At 36.8% G+C, this 22916-nt stretch overlaps 1 protein-coding gene across 1 annotated transcript in view; it reads left to right on the top strand.

Moving 5' to 3' along the window:
• Positions 1-15945, top strand: part of RSPO3 (R-spondin 3) — a 78536-nt gene extending 62591 nt beyond the window's left edge. The window contains exon 5 of the mRNA XM_046676355.1: positions 14730-15945. Within this exon, the coding sequence (XP_046532311.1) occupies positions 14730-14923 (194 nt within the window). The 3' untranslated portion in view covers positions 14924-15945. The remainder of the gene's footprint in view (positions 1-14729) is intronic.
• The last annotated feature ends 6971 nt before the right edge of the window (positions 15946-22916 follow it).

Raw genomic sequence — 22916 nt, 5'->3', positions numbered from 1 at the left:
TCACCTTGCTTTGTATGATTCTGGCATTGAACATTCCATCTATTTATCCTTTTATTTGAGTTTATGTGTTGAATAACTACTATATGCCAAGAACTGTGCTCAATGCTAGAAGGCAAGATGACAAGGAAGATATACAAATAAGTGTGAGACTCAACCGAGAGTTCATAGTTTCATGAGACAGTTGGTTGTAAACAAATAATGGCAAAATAGATGAGTGGGTATGGAGTTCTGGTAACAGAAGAGGTAAGGTGTTATTGACTCTGTCAGGCCAAGTAGAATTTTTCCAGCTAAAGAAGCTTTCCATTGAGGTGCAGCATCTAAGGCACAAAAACAAGAAAGCATGATGTGGTCAGACAACAGTGAGACATGTAGCGTGGCTGAAGCAGAGGGAAATTAGGGGAAGAGATGATGCCCTATAGAATAGGCTGGAGTCAGTCCCAGCTTTGGGAGGACAGACACTGGGGAGATCGAAAAACTAGAGACCAAGAAGAACAACAGCCCAGCCCTCTGCGCTATAAGAAGGTAACATGACAGCAACATGGAAGACATCTGGAAGCAAAAGGAGCAATGTCTCTGTTTTTGCAAAAATACATTCTAGAGATGATAAGAGGTTTTAACTAAATGAGAATGAAGAGGAAATAACACACTTGAGAGATATGTAAGTGGTAAAATTTCCAAAATTGTACCAAAGCAGATAGACCTCAGTGGGTTAAGGACTTCCACTAAAAGTCTCAAAAGAATTAAGTACCCTGAGTTTTACCATCATCGGACTGAAACTGTTCTATTTTCAAAGGTGACTTGATTCATTCACTCAACTGTTTTATATTTTTATGGAGACCATCATCATCATCATTATTTTAAGGGTGATAATTTCATAATTCTTTCGATTTTCTAAGTACTCATATATCATTTGTTCCTCAGACCTGTGAGAATAATAGGAACTATCTGATCTAGTTTATAAATGAGTCAACTACAGCACAGAAAGTGCTTCATTTAAGGTCGTATTGCTGATAAGCAACATAGCCATGTCTGAAATGCACATTTTCTGATACCTATTTCAGATTTGTGACATTTAATTTAATGCCACACATATTTTTTTAAGCACATGTTTAAAAAAATGAGGTCTTGAGAGTTTAAATAACATCCCCCAAGGAAAGACAATGACTCAGTGGTTTGGCAGAGAATCAGACTCAGATCTTTCTAACTTCAAAGTCCAAGGTCATAGAAGCCATACTTTACTGCATCCCCTCTTCACCTGCTAGAGAATGATCAGGGAAAATTTCATGGAGAACGCAGCCTTTGAAATCTATCTCAAAGGATGTATATAGACAAGGAGTGATTTTTAAAACATTTAACAACTAGTACAGTAAAATATGTTAATATATTAATCCATGTATAAATCAAAAATGTTGAATATATTAACATACATAAAGAATACAACTGCTTACCATGTGTCATAAGCGGTAGTGAAAACCATCAGTTAGATCATTCAGTGATCTCTGAAATATTTGCGGATTTTTAGAAGTCAGTGGTATCATTTTCTGTTGGTTAGGGCAGATTCACACACCCAGACCCAGACCCACTTATGCTCAGGGAAGGCTGCCCAGGAGACATTTTGTGCTTAACTCCTCAGAGCCTCTGCTACTAAAAAGTTCCAACAGAGTTTTGCAGGACCCAAAAATGTGCTTGTCTAAGGGTGACCAAGGTACACTGGAGAAGAAAGCCTTCTCCTTCCTATACCCCCAAATCCCAGCATAGCAGAGAGACAAATGTGCCAATCTTGCTTCTGCTTCCTTAAATATTTTTACTCCCCAGTATTTTTTTTTCTTTTAAAGATTGGCCCTGAGCTAACATCTGTGGCCAATCTTTTTTTTTTTCCTTCTCTTCAAAGTCCCCCAGTACATAGTTGTATTTTCTAGTTGTAGGTCTTTCTGGTTCTGCTATGTGGCATGCTGCCTCGGCGTGGCATGCTGCCTCGTCATGGCCTGATGAGCAGCGCTAGGTCCGCACCCAGGATCTGAACTGGCGAAACCCTGGGCCACTGAAGTGGAGCGTGTGAACTTAACCACTTGGCCACGGGGCCAGCTCCAACTCCCTAATATTTTTAATCACCTTTTGACTACTACCCCTTTTCTTAAAAATTCCCTGGAGATAAGGGAACGGCTTATGTACACTCATTGACCACATATCCCTCTTTCTACCTTAATATGGCTGTCAGGCACACAGGAAGGTTGTTCACTTGGCTCAGGAAAAAAAAAAAAAACCCAAAAACATGGGTTATTGAAAACTATTTATCCCTTTAAAACTTTTTTTCTATCTCATTTAGCCTTGTTATTTCCAGGATTATCTTATTTGATTCTTAAATACTCAATTAAACAATAAATACTCATTTTCCTGGAGATTGAGTAAGATAGAGTTCATTTCTTCAGGAAATGTCACATTTTCTTTAATTTTCAACTCATTTCCTTAAGTCCTTCCTAGCACTTTCTCTCCCCATTAATTGCATTACATATGCCATTTGCTGCCCTTGCTACACCCTCTTAAATTGGAAGTTTCATCACCCTACCCAACAGCCCTTCATTTTGGTGGAATTCCACTGAAAGCAAAATTCAGTGAATGACAACAAAAGCCACAGTCATTCAAAACACAGGAGGAAATCGAGCTTTTGAGACTGTACAGTGCCACTTCAAAAGCACCAAGATTGGGCCAAGATGAGCCAAGGTCATATTTCATTATTTTGAAAGAAGACTACATTCCCAGCTCCATCAAATAAATCATCATTTACACCTGCTATAGGAGATAATTTAAGGAAGAAAAGGTTATTTTGCCATCTTTCGACTTTTCACAATCTTCTGAAGTCCCTTCCTCCCCTCCTCCACTTCCCCTTTCTGTCGCTCTCCCTGACTGCTTCTTATTCTGCAGTCTCAGAAACGTCTTGTTAGATCACTGTTTCACAGCTTTGGACTGGGAGATGGACTGTGGGCCATCCTCCCATCCTCAGTGAAACTTCAGAGCCTTCAAATCCCCAAAACTACCCTAGTTTAAATTGCTTCTCAAAATAGAGGAAGAGACTAGGGTCCTCTGTAACCTCTCTGTTGCAACCTGGACTTTCTAAGCTCTCTTCTTAAAACAGCCTTAAGAAGACTCTAGTTATTCATTATTGGTTTAGTCCAAAGATGAGCTTCTAGGGCATGATAAGTCAAAATTATTTCCCTGAGGCTGTGATGTAGCTTTCTAGAGTGGGCTGTAGCCACTTAAAGCCAATATTGGAACAAAAGTGGCTAACTGACTGAGGACTCCATAATAACAAATGAAAGTCATTAGGACAAGTTGTTGGAAATGCTGGGTAATCACAGCGTGCTCGTGTATGTGAGAGTAACACCAAAAGCATCTCTCTCTATGCCTGCCCTTCCCTGGTTCTCCCTCAGATAGAATGATGGGCATGAAATCAAGAAAACAGAGCATCATTCATCTTTTCATTGTATTTTTTCAACAAATATCGAGTAGCTACTGCGTACAGGCTCTTGCCAAAGAGAAAGGCGAAGCTACAACATTCTTTGGAACAATTATAGCAGAGCTTACCAGTGTCCCAGGTATGTGGGCCTCCTATGCCTGTGAGGTTCTCTGTGCACAAAACTTTGCAAATCAATGAGAAACCCACGGCTAGAAGCCCTAATATTATCCATCCACCCCGCCCCCAAATACCCTGTCCTGTGAATTGCATTTCTCTTTTTAATGTATTTATAGAGAATTAAGATTAAGTTCATCAAATTTGAAGTTATTACTGTACTGTTCTAACATTACAAAAAATAGAAACATAGATCAATATCACCTTGACAAATTACAAAATGGCCTAGACATACGGATCAAAATTCAGTAGATAATCTATAGTGATGCACTTAAGGACCAATCAAAACAATGGAAGAAAATGAACTAGTTAGTAGCAGAGAAAGAGGAGAAAAATTGGGGTTCTAATGACAATGTCAATGTTGGGAGGGAAAGTCCACCGATAGGAGTTTGAGAATCCAAACAATGAAAGTAATTCTTTGATTTCCTCTGTGCTAATTAGGTACTTATTAGAGGACCATGTTCTGTCTTCCACAACATGTTGAAGGTTTGTGAAGAAAAAAAGTAGAGAGGATGCAAATGTGAATTTAACATATGGAAGATATGTTTAAGAAAAAGTTAAAAGTCATATAATCTAGCAAAGTCTATTAATTTTAAAGATTCAAGTTTCTGGACTCTTCTAATAGGATGAATCTCCTTTCAAACTAATTGAGAATTAAATTGGAAAATGGGCTCTCTTTGAATTGATATTTTTAAATCCACTCAAAAAATAGAACTTTTCCATCTGTGGTGGGAAGGGACCTATAAATAAATATGTGTGTGTGTATATATATATATACACACATACACACACACAAACATACACACACATTTGTTGCACATGTGTCTACCCTCCCAACTCTCCTCCCTGACCCTAACACGCATCAAAATAACAATAAAGGGAGCACAATAAAAAGCTGTAAGGGCTGGCCCCGTGGCTGAGTAGTTAAGTTCGCGTGCTCCACTGCGGCGGCCCAGGGTTTCACTGGTTCAGATCCTGGGCACGGACATGGCACCACTCATCAGGCCGCATTGAGGCAGCATCCCACGTACCACAACTAGAAGGACCCACAACTAAAATATACGACTATGTACTAGGGGGATTTGGGGAGAAAAAGCAGAAAAAAAAACAAAAGAGGATTGGAAACAGTTGTTAGCTCAAGTGCCAATCTTTAATAAATAAATTTAAAAAGCAGTAAAATGAAATTCAGTAAAATCTTACTAATCTTGCTTAATTATAGGGTCGATATTTCTAGATTAGTGAACACAACTGCCAAAAATTTTAAATAAATTAAATCAGTGGTCAGTGGTCTTCCATTCAAGTATATATAACCACTATTGATGAAGTAATTATAAGGAGTTATCTTGCTGGTTATGGAAATGCATGTGGAAAGTATTTCTAGTTAAGAACAGATATTTGCACCAACAGAGTGGGAGAAACAGTACTTAAAACAGTTTGCCTTATCTGCCTTAGGTGAAATATGCCCTTTATGGTCTTATTTACATTATGAATAAAATTTATTTATTACAAATTTTAATATAGTGGAGGCTAAGTGAGGTTTTCTATGTTTTCCAAGCTAGTTAAGAAATCAATAGTTTGAGACAGAGTCTGCAACAAGAATAAAGAAAATACTGAACCAAAGTGAAAACATTTGAGAATGTACTGAAGGTGCATTAAAAAGTTAGCTTTACATAGGTAATCAATAAATAGCTGAAATATTAAATTATAGCTATCTTAGTGTGTGACATCTTTACTAAAAATATCATGGAGTAGTATACACTAAAATAAGAGACTTGGTAGTTGTTTTTCCCCCTGTGATGTAATTCCAGACTAGAATTACATTTTTTCCCCCGTAGAACAGTAAAACACTTCAAAGAGAAGAAAGAGTGGGCTGCGGTAGAATGAGGATTAGACGGCAGAGCCAACTAGAGCGTAAAATGCTGAAAGAGACTAGAATAATATCAATATTTCCTGTATAATCAATCACTGCAGTTGTGTCAGCGAGTGTGAGGCCATCCCCTCCTGTCAGTGCGGTCGAGTCAACAATTCGGGCGCGGGAGTAAGTGCAGCACCGTCAGACATGGCTATCAACACTTCTTTTTCCGTCTCAGAAGAACAAAATTCTGAGACAAGTTCTTGGAGCAAATGGAAATTTATCCAAATGAAAATCAAATGCCAAGAGAATATTCTTTCTTTGGAATTCTTTCAGTTCTTCAGTTTAACCAGCTGGAATGAATTTTCAAGTAGCATTCTGTTCAGTCTTTTGAAACGAAGGGCTTTTCTGTTAATTGGAAAGCTATATTTCATCAAAGATAAAGACAGTGCTCTTGGCTTAGTGATTCTCTTTTATTTTTTTTAAGGGGGGACATTTTGTGGATATTTACCATAAACAGATTCCAGAACATGTATTTCAAGTATGAAAGACTGAACTGTAAGCCTACACGTCTAACTAAAGAAAAATGGGGAGAATTCAGATACCAGCATTATTCTAAGATCTGCATGAAAATTCACTATCACTGTGGTCCCTCCTGAGAGGAAAATTTAAGGAGGGAAAAAACTTAAAAGAAATTAACTTTCAGTATGGAATATTGATACAACTGAAGTTCCTGGTTTTTCTAAGGTAAATGAATTGGGTGAGTCAACGAATGTCAGGGTTCTTTACTGTGTTACTTTAACATGTCGCTGAGGCTGAGGCAGCATGGTCGATTTAGAGCAGAAGATTTAGAGCAGAAGAAAAGGAAAATTCCCCAGGAAAAAAATCTTTTTGAGACTCAGATTTTCAAAGCAATCCACCCTTCAGGCAGTACTTTCCACTTAATTGCTGATTAGTAATATACTAAATAAAGTTGTTACATTTAAATTTTAAATTGACACAAAATTAGGCAAACTAATTTATCACAAAGAATGTGGAAACTTTTTAAAAGGAATTAATTATACTGAAGTACTAAAGAAATAATTTCTCCAAGTTTCTTAAATGAATCACGCAATAGGTGGTCTGAATGACAATTTTATAGGAAAAACTATCTGTGATCTATTTACATACTTTAAGTCTGGCAATATGTATATGATAGGAATATTCAAAGAGGCTACATCACTGGGTTTTTTAACTATTTAAATTGCTGAGATAGATTTTTTAAAGGATGATGTGAAAGAAATATTTAACATAAACATTCCATAGACTCAAACGTATTCTCTACCTTGAGATATAAGATGGCAGCTTATAGCAGCAGACAGCATGAGTTGGGAGTGGGCAGTCAGGAGGGAGGTTGAGTGTGAGTATTACAAAAAAGATAAACACATCAATTCGTTTTTGAGATGGTCATTAATACTTTGAGAAGACTGATCTAAGGTGAAAATTTCAGGAGGACACTGCAATTTGACTAGGCAGGCTTCAAAGGGTTTTGAAACAATGAAGCCAGCCACGCCTGTCTAAATTTCTGAAGATATGCACTATCACATAAATCCCCCTATTATAAGTTTATAAACAGTACATAAAATAATCAAAATATCATATGCAGACTCATTTTCTTTCTTAAGGAAATAGTAATATTCATTTCACAAACTAGTCATGAATTTCATGGCAAAAGTAATGAAGAAAATTTGAGAGGATTTAAGACATGAAATTTGCCAATGCACCCTTTGACAGCAAGTGAAAATCAGAGTAAGTTTACATGCGTATCCAACAGAAACACTTGTATAAGACCCAAGATATAGTTCAAAACACATTATGCAAACAAGCTTAAAACAAGAAATTGTCAACGTGTAAATTAATGTGTGTGATTTAGTTTCCCAGAGTTTTATAATCTAACCTAATGTGGTGGATAGAATTTCAAAGTCAGGAGATTTTGCACTGAAGAAAGAAACACTGAAATTACTAATTTCAAATGAACTTTTAACCAAAAGGTAGTGGATCCAAGAGAAATAAGCCCACATAAAAGAATACTAAATTTAAAATAGCTATGTAATATAAATTGTTATGCCCTGCTATGTTTTTAAAATATTATAAAATAAAATACAGGATACCCTTTACTTTTATAATGAGTAAATTGTAATATTGCAAATAGTAAAAAATCTTCGGGTACTTTCTCCTCTTTGCACTCTCAACTGTTCTTTTAAAACTGATGATTTACAACAGGGAGACATCCTGGTATGCAATATCCAATATCTTTACCAGCTTCTTTTGGACTCCAGCTAATGTTCCTTTTGAATGCAGGGCATCCAGGCTAGGGTTCTGGGCAACAGAAGCAATGAGGTGGAATGGAGTTACCTTGGGTGACAGAGCCACGGAAACTTCTGTCAGGACGTAGAGCCAAAATTCAAAATTTCAGATCCTGAATCTTCAGTGAGTAATAAGATTATTTAAATAACAGAGGGGAAAAAAATCTGTAAAGGCTTATTGACAATAATCAGTTCATAAAGAAAGGAAAGGATTTGATTTGGAAAAAGAAGTTTCATTATGCTAAAGCACATTATGGAAACATGGATTCTAAAAAACTGTGATTATTAATATTTATGAGGTTTGCTATAAAATGAAATGATTTATAATAGGACTGCCTTCAAACCTCAGTGGAATTTTAAAATTTAAATCCATACAGTTTTTCTTTCTCCTTTTTGGTATTAAGTGGCACAAAAGACAAAAATCTCTGATAATTTTATTAGGATTTCAAAAATGTAATGGTGGTAGTTTAAAGGCAAAATAAAGTTTCTAAATTAGATATAAATGATATACTACATAAATAATTTCCAAGTTATAAAAATATTATATCCTACCTCTTTATGATTGTTGGGAGGGGTGGAAATACTGAAAAATAAATAGACCATGGCAATACAAAAGAAGAGAATAAAAAAGAAGAGATGAGAATGAAGTAAATGAATGGTGCTGGGACACAAAACATCTATTCTAAAATGCTGTTCAGTTCTGATGAGCAACTTGCCATTCAGAAAATTCAAATTTCAAGAGAATAAGCAGTATGTTCTAAACCTTAATTTTTATAAAACCCTTCTATTTTAATAAGTTATTCCATGCCTGGGCACTTCCCTTGCCCCTTTTCTTCTGCTCAGTAGCTTACATGTAAAATAAACAAGGATGCCATGTCACATTGTTCTCTTTGGAGATGCCACGTGGAGGCAGAAGGGTGCCATGCTAAGAGTCCTCATTTTCCTCACTGTTAAACAGGGGTATAATCGAGATGACAGACACAGTGTTCCTACTCAGAAGGATGACTGGGACACAGAAGTGTTCACTGAATTTTAGTTACCGTTACTATTACTATATTTAAAACCAGAGCACCCAAGTCATCTTCACCTTGATTATTGCAACAAATTACCAATTGGAGTTAAGGGGCACAGAGAGGAGAAACATAAATAATCAACCTAAGCAAAGGTTAGAAGAGTGAGGAAGGTTTTCCCTGAAGGGGTGACGTGGGCAGAGAATTAAATACTCAGTCTGAGTGACAGCAAAGGATGGTAAAGACTGCATTCTAGGTAAAAGTACCAAATACATGGGATCAGGAAATGTCGTGGGTTTGGTGAGTGAAGCGGAGAGGGGTGACTAGGAAGAGAAGTGGGAGGTCATCAAAGTGGATGACCAAACAAGCAGGAGCAAGGTCAAAGAGGGCAAGGACTCCGAGTGCCATGTTAAGAAGCTTGGGTTTATCTGCTTTCAGCTCCTAAAATTTACACTCAGTGTCTTACCATCAGGACCGTCTTGTTTTGGAATTCCCAAGAGTGTGACACAAATAGATTGCATCTCCTATATTAGCCCTTTTCAATTGGTGGCAAAATGCTATTTCAATCTTAATATATTTTCATGATCAGAGCTATCTTTGCAAAAATGGGTTCAATTTAATTTCCCAAATGAACAGCATTTAGTAGAGTATGTAATGATAAGCCAAATTATTTTTCTGTGAATAATTAATCAGAAGCATCTTGGAACTAAATAGAAATGCAATTGAATTGATTCATGTAGTAAAATACAGAGGAGATAAATTCAAGTAGCTTTAAATTTCAATTTGGAGAAATTAAGTTTCTACCTATTTGCAGAAAAAAAAAGCTATTCATTCTTTCATATTTTCACTAGCTATGTTATAAATTCCTAGCTTAAAATAATAGCAAGAAAATAACTATTTCTGTTTTATTCAAACAAGAAGCAAAGAGACAAAAGGTTTAGATACATTTCGGATTAACTCTACTTGGTAGTCATATAGCTGAGAAGGAATTTGGCCTTATTGATTTTCAGTTGTGTTCTTCACCACGGAGTCGAGCTGTCCTGAGCTTATGTAGCTCACAATTCAAAGGCCTTTAAATATGTGTCTATACACTAGATCATAGTTGCTGAAGAAGATATACTGTAGCAATTTTCCCTCCTTTGCAAACTTCCCCCAGTGATATCTCAACTAAAAAGAAGCAAAGGTGCAATTTTTATCCTCTATACCTAAAAATCAAGTCCAACTCTAGGTTAAAGAATCATTAGATTAATGCCATTTTCATACCATTCATACTTTTTTCAAGATAAAAAACCATTGGGTTTCCATTTGAATTTCATCCCATACCCAAAAAAGAGAAAAGACCTAGCAATAAATTTTATGTTTTTAATGGGATGTCTATTTAATTGGTTTGAATCATAGACTCAGTGATATTTAGTCCTCAGTCTAGAATGTGGGATCCATTTTTAGCTTTTTGAGAAAAATTCTGCTTGGAGCTACGTGAAGCTCAATGGCTCCCCTTTGTGGTGTCTTGCAAGAAATTCACCAAGAAGCAGCTTTTATAAAGACCAGTGCATAGATATTTCTAAACACCCAGAAAAGCATGAACTGATATTTACAATTTGAATTTCTCAATAAATAAGATATTTGTGATTCTATAGAGAAAGATTCTTTTATTCATAGCCCCATTACATTTAAAAGGGTAATTTAGCACTTTCTATAGTCCATATTTTCACTTGGAACTTAAATATGTAACTTAGGAAAAATAATTCAGGATCATTTTCTTCTCTCTTTGTTCTTTTTTACATGTTTATTCTTTTTAGTTCCTATTTCTATCTAATGGTTTTAAAAATCTTCAACTAATTTTCATTTTGTATCTAGGCGTCTATTTCAAATAATCAGAAAACTTACTTTAAAAATTAGTAGCTACAGGGGCCGGCCCCATGGCCAAGCGGTTAAGTTTCTGCACTCCGCTTCGGCGGCCCAGGGTTTCACAGGTTCAGATCCTGGGTGCGGACATGACACCACTCATCAGGCCATGCTGAGGCCGCATCCCACACGCCACAACTAGAAGGACCCACAACTAAAATATACAATTATGTACTGGAGGGATTTGGGGAGAAAAAGCAAAAAAATAAAATAAAATGAAGATTGGCAACAGTTGTTAGCTCAGGTGCCAGTCTTTACCAAAAAAAAAAAAAAATTAGTAGCTACAGTAAGTCAAAAAACAAATCTGATATCCATTGGGGAAAAAACACAAGAAGTCAAATGAGAAACCATGCGATGTTAAATAAATTTTGAGAGTGTATGTTAAAAGAAATTGGGTCTTCTATTGATCCACAGCTGTGGTTCTTAAATGTGGCTTCATTTCAGAATAAACTCAAGGTGAACTTGCTATTAACCTCAGTTTCCTAGACCAGAAGAACTACTGAATCATAATCTCCAGGGGTGGAGGCCTAGGAATCTGTATTTTTCAAAGTCACCTATGTTTGGAAACCTCGTCTGCAGATGGCTTATGTGAATGACTATATATTTTTGTATTAATAGGAAATAATTTCATTATCTCAAAAATGTCAATCACCTATTCAATTATAAGATACTACTTGTAATGAAATTTTAAATAATAAGTACCTATATGGTCTGCACAGAGATTTTAGCTACTCTTTTAAAAGTTAGGGTTCAAAAATAAGTACCAGTCACTGCCTATGGATTCTTATTACTCCTTCTATGGATTCTTATTACTTACACAAGTGTTTCTGAAATAGGTATTTCACATTTCAAAATCCTATTGGCGTTTTCTAAACGAGTCACAGAAACATCTGAACTCTGCCCTGCTCTCAGATTCTGATACTTGCCCTTCTCCAGTTTTCAGTACCACTGATCCTCAGGACAAATTCCCAACATGGCAATCGAGTCCTGTATATCATTCCAGCTCCTCTGAGTAATATCCTATATATAGACTCTGATCAAAGCAAGGAAGTCTACTTTCAGTCCCCCAGATTCACCACGTCCTTGATGCCTTCATGCCATCGACATATTGTTCACTGCCCCACATGTCCTTCTTCCCTCATCAGCCTGGCAAACTCTCCCTCATTCTTTAAGGCTCAGCACGAACATCACCTCATCTGGGGAGTCTTTTTCAATCTCCATTGGCAGAGTTCAATGCTTTCAGCGCTGTGTTCCCAATAGGATTGTGTGCATGCCTCTATTTTAGCATTAGCTTGTAACTAATTATTGTGCCTGTCTCCATATCTCACTTGTATCCTCAAGTTTTAGCTTTTTTGCCATCGAGTAGAGGCTTAATTCGTGTTGGTGTAATGAGTTAATAACATTAGCTTTCATTTCTCTCATGATTAATGTGTGCCACACACCATGGTAAGTGCTTTACAAGCATCATGTGTAATCCTTACAAAGTTTAGCAAGTAGTAATGATTATCCACATTTTAAATATGACAGTTAATCCTGAGGGATTTCAACAACTTGTCAAAAGTCACACAACTAGTTGGTGGCAGATCTAGAATTTGAACAGAATGTTTTCTGACTCTAAAGGTGGTGTTTTTAGACTTTATACCATAGTGCTTCCCTGCAAGGGCTCAGATTGTACTTGATTACTAATAGCAACTTCTCTTTGATGGTTTCTATCCAGACACCACCCTCATAGCTGCAACATTAAGGGAAGATGAACATTATTTTAATCATTGGAACGCTCTACAACCCAATTGTGGCAGACGTGCATGTGCACACATATAATCGGAGAACAACAAAACACAAATATGTATATAAGATTGTGATAACTGGAATGCTTAGTTATCACAAAATTATTTTTAAAAAGTATAAAAATAGCTATTGACCACATCAAGGAAAAGTCACCAGAATAGAAAAAGAAGTTGCCTTTAATGAAAACCTTACAAAATTTCCCAAATTGCACGTGATTTTTAATGGACTATGGCCACTCTTTTGCATTTCTATTTTATTTCTTGGACAAGAGGAAAATATATCAGTTATGCAAAAGGATAGTGTTTCCAACCACTAACACATGGCCTGTAAAAAATAATAATCCCATTTTCCCATTGTGTAATAGCCCTTCGTTGGGCAAGAACAATGTACAATGTGCCAGTTTACCGTTACTTTACTCGAGCCTCCCCTTTCACTCACTGCCCAGACTAAATAGCTATTCCATGGATAATAAAACTATAAGACTGAGTTTCGAGCTACTTCCAAAAATGTTTCTGCCTGTCTTAAGAAATAATCATATCAGTTTGCTAATAAGCAGAAATGCACTGTAAGTTGAGTATGTTGTCACATGTGACTAAAAAACATGTAAATCAATCTGTGACCAAGAAAGAAACAATATATTTCTCATATATCCAAAACATTAAAGTTGGGATCACAGCAGTAAGATGTTGGACCATCATCAAGAGAACAATATGAAACACTGAACTTTTGGATGATTTCCATAAAAATAACATTTTGTTTGGGGTAGGTAATTTTTGGGGAACTTTGGAATGGTTTTCACTGACGATTTTTTTTAGAATTGAACTTGAACACCTCCGAAATTATTCTCAAAATGGAAATATTATGTAATATAACTTTTGCAGCCATGCCCTTCTGAAAACCAAGCACATACCATGAAAATCAACATTTCTCTCTTTCAGTTTGTGCAGCTTTACGAAAATTAAATTATGCTGTATATTCAGGAAGGTAAATTTACTCTTCAATTTTAACTTGTTTAGTTACCAAGTTCAAGTTACCATTTCAAATGTGTAGGAATTTAAGGCAGTGTGGAAAAAAGAACCCAACGTGGATCCTTTCTGTAGAAATCTTACCAATCTAGCAATATTCTTTTAAGGGAAAAGAATAATGGAACTGGTGAATCAGTGTACAACTAGTTCCGACCTAGGCATAATAGCTGATTCTAATGTTTTGTTGTTCACCTTTACATATCTAAAACAATTTCACTGATATTTGTTTTATGGTGGTCTGAATTCTCATTTTTGTTAACTGTCCTATGAAAGTCCAGAATTTGGAGGTGTGTTATGTTGAGCCCACAAGGCAAGTTTTCATAAAGTAACTGGAAGGTTTTGTAAACATAGTCTCTGACAAAGCTAGTTGTGGCATAAAAGTCATTAACCCAAGGAGATTGTTTTGGCTGAGTGTACATATGCAATATTAATAATATTGCTCCCTAGGTTTCTGTAACCAGAGCTCAAGAAAAGGAAAGCCAAACCACTGAATTCAACATTTGCAGCCTATTTCAGGACATGAAAATATTTTGCTTCTGTCGTGCAAATAATTTCTCCAAAATACCTTTGTCCAAAGTGACTTTTTGTAGACAGAGGCTAATTTCAAATTTTACATGATTTGGTATGTGGGGATACGCAGTATCAGCATTTGTCCCACATAAGGAATAGTTGGTTCCTAGATTTCATTTACTACGACATTGATGTAAGTCAGCAATTTCTCATTGGGATATATGTATTAATGGATGTTACTAAAATCATGCTCTCAGAAATTATTTTACACTGTAGATCGTATATGTAAAATGTTTACATGATAATATAATTCACTATTCAGAAATAAGTTTTAAAAATTCATCCATTGTGGTGCCAGGCTCATGCACTTTGATCAAATTACTCCCTTCCTCTACAATTCTCAGCGCTTCTCCAATGTGAACAGAATGAAACTACCATATATTAATTGCTTCATTATATTTTGTATGCATTTCATGTTTACATTCCTTAAAATATCGTATACAGTTAATAAAGAGTAGCTGAGTGAGTGATGGAAGTAGGAGATATTTGGTATTTATGCATATAGTGTGCAACTTAAGAGAAATTTAACTCGTTTTTAAAAACTTAGAATAACCAAATAGAACATAATTAAATGTATTTTTTTAAAGGCATATCCTTTCATTTCAGGAAAAAAAGGAAGGGAGAGGAAAAGAAAAAAACTTAATAAAGAAGAGAGTAAGGACGCAATACCTGATAACAAAGGTCTGGAACCCAGCAGAGAAACCCCAGAACAGCGAGAAAACAAAGACAAACAGCAGCAGAAGAAGAGAAAGCTCCAAGATAAACCACAGAAATCGGTATCAGTCAGCACTGTACACTAGAGGGTCCCCCGCGATTGCTGTAGACTCGTGATGCTGCTATCTCAACCAGATGCCCAGGACAGGTGCTCTAGCCGCTAGGACCACAAACGGACAACGTGTCAGTTACTGCTCAGTCTAAACAACATTCCGAATAGTTGCTATATTCTTCATACAAGCATAGCTAACAACAAAGAACCAAAAGTTCAAAGAAGGGACGCTTTCGAATAGTTACCTTACGTGCATTGTTAAGAGACAAGAAATTTTGTACATAATTATCAATAGGCTATATGATGTAACAACTTAATGATGACATCTGGAGAAGCAACATCTTTTCCCTATAGAAATATTTTTCAAGCTATTGTTCTAAGAAGCAAAAGATAGTTCTGCAAATTCAAAGATGCAGTGTCCCTTCAAAACAGATAAGAGATCAGGGGAGAGAAATAGCTTTCAAAAAGACAGTCTTGTTTTGTCCAGGAGGTGTAGCGAGTGCTCAGATGTTAGGGCCTGGCATTTGGAGTCATAGGAATTATCAGCACAGAAACAACTGTTTTAAGATTGGTTCGATTGCCCTTATCCTGTCCTTCTGCAAGAAGCATGAGAGTGCACAGCAGAGTTCAATATACTGTATGGGATTGGAGAAAGGGAAAATGTGGAAGAAACCATAGAATTGGAGATGACTTTTGTGCGTTACAAAACTGTGAAGGGTTCTGATTACCTGGCACAGGTCTCCAATCTATGTCATCACTGTGTGGTTCAGCCTCTGCTACCCCTCGGGTTATATAAGCTGTACACATGTACCTGTAACTTACTTCCAGAAAGAAAATCATACTTATCAGAAGAAATTTCTGATTTCATAGAAAACAAAAACTAGAGCAAAGAGGATGTAACACGTTTGCAAAGTCATGTGTTTTCTTTCTCTCTCAACGAGGGAAAAACAATTTTATTACCTGCTTAATGGTCCACCTGGAACTAAAAGGGGTACTACTTTCTAACAAGGTGTATCTAGTAGGGGGAAAGCCACCACAATAAATATATTTGTTGATAGTTTTTAAAGTTTTGTTCATTTTGTTTTGTTGTTTGTTTCATTGGAAAATTGTTACTCTTAGAGACTCATGAATTAGGAAAGAGGATTCTGTATGCTATGTAATTCAGAACATATTACATTTTCTCAGTGTTTGCTTTTCAAATTCACCTTTTTCTGAGCCGATGGAGATTTACTTATAGGGTATTAGGAACTATTTATTCAACTTTTTTCTTATTTTAATCAACAAAATTCTAGTTATAGACATATGGTCTGCCCTGAATGATTTCATTGCTCCCCCTTCATTGCTTAGAAGTTAGCGTCTTTTCTTGTATGTGGGTTCCTCCTGCATCTGGAACATTGGCCTTTTCCTCTCCATATTTTGTCAGTCTGTGGATGTCTTTGGGGGACTGAAGTCACCCTAGCTGAAGCCCTTACCAATGTTTCACGGAGGACACAGCCAGCCCAGGGCAGGTGGAGGCATCTTTGAGTGTGCAGCACAGAATCTTATGACCCACCTTAACCTTCCGCTTGTAATGGAAGAATGCACAGCTACTCCGTCCACCATGCTTCCTAGCCCTCTAAAGACCCCTGCTTTTTGAAGAATTTGCAGTGGAATTTGGCTTCTGGCTGCCTATCTGTGGTCACTCTTTCTCTACCAACTGTACTGTTCATGTGAACTGCTTGGCTTAATTCATTTTCCACTTCTCTTTTTTCTCTTCTAAGATATAAAATTTTTGAATGATGTATTCCTATTTCTTACTCTGGTGTTTTCTTTCCTCGTCCACATGAGATAAGTATTTCAACTAACTAGATCTGTTCCCAATGTATAAAATAATTCTATCTTCAACTACAACTTATGTTACCAAGGAGAAACAAACCTTTCTCTAAGGAACTGTCAGTTGGAAATATATTCCCATGTTCTAGAACTTTTGGATGGGTTCAAATACCATCTTTGTCCTCAGTCTTATCTAGTCAAGCATAAGTGGCCAAATTATTTTGTGTATCTTTCTATATTTATCAGTCTTCATTCTTTCAACAAGCAATTACTGGGAAGGTCTATGCCTGCATATGCAGTGCTGGAAAATGGTTAAATAAACCAGGACACAATTGTGGCAAATGACTCTTCCCACGTGTTTTGACTCAAGGCTTTTACCCTGTGGTCCTCCAGACAATGGCAGATGACCTAAACCTTTGATGTAGCACTTAAATAAAAGTAGAATTATTGCAAAGGAAAAAGAAATTAAAGCTAACATGAATATTCATTCATTGTGTGTAAATGAAGACAAAGATAGCATCAATTTAACTATAATCCTCAATCCACCTGTAATAGATCTTTAGGCACATGGAATCATTATGATCTTCAAACCAGCAGCTCACTTAACTTTGAGAGAAAACTCGTGATCGACTTCTGGGAAAGTTCCCACAATAGTCACCCACAGGAGGCACTAACTTTCTGCTTTGATTCTGTCTCCATGATCTGGTAAACTGTTGATGGTAACAGATGACCGGTAAATTCTTGACACAAAGAGAATTGAGCATGCAGCAACACAGATCTGTCTATGTCTGTTCCACACCCCTGCTCTGATCTCCAAATTCCACTTTATAACTGAGGGGAGGTCTCTGTTAGGCTGTTAGGTTCCAGTCCCGGCTGTTCATGATCAACCATTGGCAAATCATTTAACTGCTCTGGGCCCCCTTTTCTTATGTGCAACATGGAAGGAGAGGGATGGAGATGGCCATTGTAGCCCCAGGCAGGGGAGCATTGGATCCTCTGTTGGTTCAGGGTGATGCCCCTAACGAGTCCTCATTAGTGACAGTATCCTGTGTCCCCCAACCTTGCTTTCCCCAAAGTGGAAATGCATAGGCTCTTAGAGGATACAGATTGAACTACACTGCTCTGATGTTACTGAATTAAAAGTTGTTCACATTGGTGATTATTAAAATATTGAAATGACTAACATCGAGAAGGAAGAAAGGAATATATAAGTAGGGCTAATGCCAGGAATAGAGGCTGATCCCCACAAAGGGAGACAGCAAAGAAAGTAGGAAGTGCACCATGGCTAAAGTTGGACAGCCTGGCTTAGCCCCCAGTTCTGTCCCTTAAGTGGTCATAACTTGTGTTACTTGGGCAAATTGTGTGGTATCTCAGAGCCTCCATTCCTCATCCGCAAAATGAAAGTGGCAACACCTATCTTGCAAGGTTTTTAAGAGAATTAAAAAGTTCATCACCCCGAATAATAACTAGACTTTATGGAAATAAATATCAGTAAAGACTCAGGACTAATTCCACAAGTCACACATACAAATCAGTTTTCCTTGATTAATAAAATGTGATGATATCCATATGAGTGTACATGTGATAATTTCAAGGAATAAGTATATATGTGAGAATCACAGAAATGAAATGACTAACAGTAACTAAAATGTGAATGCTACCAGTTTTGTCTTGGATCCTCTTAAAATTAAGAAATTATTTATTCTTTAAAGTATGCATTTTTATAAATAGGCATAAACAAAGACACTCCATCTTTCTCATGGATATATTTTAATAGCAGAGGAACTGACTAGACTCTTTTCAATACAACTGCAACTATTCCTGGGCAAATTCACAGGAAAAGGCCTCTTTTAAGGCTGATTTATTACAAACAGGGTGTTACTTCTTGTAACACAAAGAGAGTTTGTCTGAAAGCCAATATAAATCCATCCTCTACTGAAAAAATAAGATTAAATAAAGCTGGAGGTCGGATCAGTTGAGACTTTTCCCATTTCAAGCAATAACACTTCATCTCACTAGTAGATGTGTTATCATTTTATTATATTTCTAGATTTATTAGAAAAAACAAAAAAAATTTGTCTGTACCTCCTTTATGCTAGCCACTTACCCTTTGACTAAGTATATTATTTAATTTTCCCAAAAGCCCTCTGAGAGAGTTGTTGATATCCTTGTTTTACAAATGAGGAAACCGAAGCACACAGAAGTACCTAAAGTCACACAACCAGCAACCAGTGAGCCTGGAAATCACTCCCTGCTCTGGCTGACTCCAAAGCCTATGCTCCTTCCCCAACATCTTATCCTTTAAAATCATATTTGTTATTGTTCCAAGAATGTCCATGACACACATAATAGAAGTATTCTCCTGTGATCTGAACTAGTCCTTCATGAAGAAGCCTGAGAAGTCATATCACAGAAGCCTCAACCCAGGATAAGACTCTGAATCGGAACTCAAATGTGACTATGTGTGTATGAGTGTGTGTGTGTGTCTGGCTGGGTGTGTCTGTGTATCTGTCTGTGCATCTGTATGTCTGTGTGTGAGTTCCAGAGGGCCTGTGGGCTGGCTGGTGGGGCAGTGAATGGGAGAAGGCAAGCGTGTTAAGCAGAAAAAGGAAAGGAAAAGGAAAAATGAGAATTATGTGGCATCATAAAAAGACCAAAGTTCAGACACAAAGGGGGAACAGTAGGTATGGCTCCTTGGGAAAGTCCTGGATTGCTATAGCCCTTTATGATATGGACTGACTTTCAGTTCAGTTGTCTTCCAGTGTAAGCAGGATATTTACCAACACTGTCATCTTTTCCCTGATTCCTTGTTCCAAATTGCAATGACATAGGAAGAAACATCAGTAGATCTTCTTTACTGTTGGAACTACCAAAATAACTTTCTTTGGATATGCCGCACTTTCGCCCGGCTACTTCAGACATTCAATATCAATATTTTAATTGTAACACACCCTTCCTTGCCCATCTTTCACTAAAGTAATTCAGAGAGCAACATGTCCTCATACAAACAGGTAAAAAAAAAAAATGAAGGAAGGGATGAAGGAATGGAGGGAGGGAAGGAAGAAAGAAGGAAGGCAGGAAAAAAATAGTAACCACTTTTATTCATATTCATTATAATACAGTCATAAGAGAACCTCAACCAGTAGGAATATTCTATTAGCTGGAAAATTGGCAACAGGATAATTTCAGAAGACAGAATTACATGATCATAAAATGATCTGATATACCGTCTGAAAAATACCCTACGCTTCTATATCTACAGTTGTGTGCAATGAAATGATGTTGAGACAATCCAAGATATTGAATTATCTACTGAAGATTAAGTTTTACTTTTAAAAATATAGAATTAGCAAATGCATAGAAAAGTTTTTAAAAGAAGCTGAATAATAACTATAATTATCAAAGTTTTCTGGTTAATTGAGGTTTAACTGATGTACTAACTTCTGTGCTGTTAATATCAGTTGCTATTTTAGTTATCTCTATCAAATATCCATCTCAAACAGATTTGAAGTAAGAGGTAGATTTTTTCAATGAATTATCAGCTCAGTAAAAATTTTACAGAGGCATCTACTTTATAATAGAACCTGAAATAATACAATACATTTATAAGTGCTTTGAAATTGTAAAGGATCATAAATACATAAGCTGCTATTGTTGCTAGCCAACACTAACTGTAGCAACAGAGTGCCATCTTTTCTCCATTCCTCACACTGTTGACCTCACCAGAGACTTGACTCTTAGAGGAAATTATCCACACCCTTCTCAAGAAGGAGTTAATAAAAGTACTAATTCCTGAGGTGACCATATATTTGAAAATGCAGCATGCAGCCTTTCCTTCTGGCATCTGTAGCTACTGGCATGGAGCTACTTCAAAAGTGGGGCAGCAGGCACCTCTTCACTTTGTGCATTTTGTGGTGCCCCAACACAATAACATAAGCTACCACTAAATCTTGAATCTATGCCAGAGACATTTTTGAGTCAGTGGATGCTATGATGTGTGAGCTCTCTCTTCTCAGACCATGCACACCTTTGGTTGGTCCCAACCTCCCAAGAGGTAGGCCCAACAGCTCAGTCAACCATCTGGCCATGACAGTCTCAAAATTTGGGACAAAAAAGAAAATGTGTGATTCCCAAAAGAATGGAGGCCTTTACTTTCATCCTTGTAGCTACTCAGTGACAACCATGTACTGCCTCTCCCCAAGAATATTATGCAAAAACTTTAAAGAAAAAAAAGCCATGCTCCTAGCCTTGGCACCCTGGGCTCCCCACGGTGGTGGTGTCAAGTGTCCTGGCCTTTGGCCTCTTTGCCTGCTTTGGTCCTGTACTTTTCTCGTTGATATTTTTTGGTTGGCTAATTTGAGAAGGAAAAAACCTACCTAATGATCTAAAAATTAACCAAGAATAAGTTGGAGAAGAAACAATTTAGTAAGTTCCTCTACTTTTAATATAAAACTAAGGAAAGAATATTATTTATGCTTCTTAAAGCGGCAGTTTCATAAAACAAAACCAAAGGAAACTAGCAAAACAAAAGTAAAAATGCTTGGTTTTTAACATCCAAGGGATTTTCCTCATGTGCTAACTATTTAGAAGCAGGTCCTATTTATCACTAAGTTTGCTCCTACTGATCTTTTTCCCATAGTAAAAAATTATTATGACTTACTTTAGGAACACACTGAATGCTACAGGAAAATAGATTTTAGTTTTATCCAAACCAGCGGTGAGAATAATTTATGATTCCAAAAACACATAGACAAGCAGAGTCAGTTTAGGAAAGTGACTCATTTTCATGCAGATGAATTCTAGCTTTCTTGATTGCTATCCTAGCGTCCTTTCAAATGTTGGAGTTTTTAGGGTGGGAGGGGGGAAGAATGAATTATTGTGGTAAACCAATATTTCCGCTTGTTGACTGTGGAATATTTAAAGCATAGCTTAATATGCAACATGTGCAAGGGTCAAGAGAATAGAGCTTAATTTGTTTTCATATGATCCGATCAAATCCAAAATGATATTTATAGAAAGGAAGAGATCATAAGCATGTGCTATTCCAGGTCTCCAGATTTTCCAAATTTATTAGGAAAATTATCCTTCTCACAATCATCAGAATAGATTGGTCACAGACATTCCTACATGCCTAAGCAATTTGAAATTTAGAGCCAGTATCGGTTTCCTTGCCTCTACTCTTTCCACTCCCCAAAACAACCAGTCAATTAGATAATAAATAAACTAAGCCCAAACTGACAAAGAATAATCAAAAATTAAGAAACTTAAAGAGAAATTACCATAGAAAAGCATCACTTGTTTCAGGTTTAATACAGTCACTTTGGGAAATGAACCTAAAATCAGTCGGTAGAAATACTTCCTATCTGTCTTAGTGCATTTGGGCTGCTATAACAAAATACCAGAGACTGGCTAGCTTATAGACAACACTTGTGGAGGCTTGAAGTCCAAGATCAAGGCACTGGCAGATTGGGTGTCTTGTGAGGGCCCACTTACTGGTTCAAAGATGGGACCTTCTTGCTGTGTTCTCACACGGTGGAATGAGCTAGGGAGCTCTCTGGAGCCTCTTTTATAAGGGCACTAATCCCAATCAGAAGGGCTTCACCCTCATGACCTAAGCACCTCCCGGTGGTCCCACCTCCTAACACCATCACATGGGCATTAGGATTTCAGCATATGAACTTGGGGGAGTACACATTCAGACCATAGCACCATCCATTACTGAGGTATCATTTAAATAAATAATCAGACTATAGATTCTGCCATCCTTATTGTACAGCTAATTAGCAACAGTGCTTTGAAGGGCCAATACACCTACCCAACTAGACTTAGCATTTTCAGATATATAGGCTATGTAAATACTCTCCGAAAATTTTCTATCAACTTTCTAGGTAGAGGTTAAAAGCTTCGTGTTATAATGTAATAATTGCTCTACCAATCCTGGCATCCATAGTAAGTATTAACGTTTTCCAGTCTGTAAAAATGCTAACAAAACATATTATTGCTTTTGTAGTTATACAACTTTATAAGTTTTGATACCAAAAAAAACCGCAGGAAATGTGAAAATACAGGAGCCTAACTTTGCACAGATAAAGTAATTTAATTATCAGTTTGAAGGAAAACCTCTTTATCCGTAAAAAAAATCATGACTGAACTTCGAACCAGCTAGCAAAACTAAGGTCTTGATCTGCTACCCAAGCAGCGTTTCAAAAGCTTGA

This window comes from Equus quagga, chromosome 11 (genome assembly GCF_021613505.1).
Source record: "Equus quagga isolate Etosha38 chromosome 11, UCLA_HA_Equagga_1.0, whole genome shotgun sequence".
NCBI classification, from domain to species: Eukaryota; Metazoa; Chordata; class Mammalia; order Perissodactyla; family Equidae; genus Equus; species Equus quagga.
This window is presented reverse-complemented; position numbering and strand designations above follow the sequence as displayed.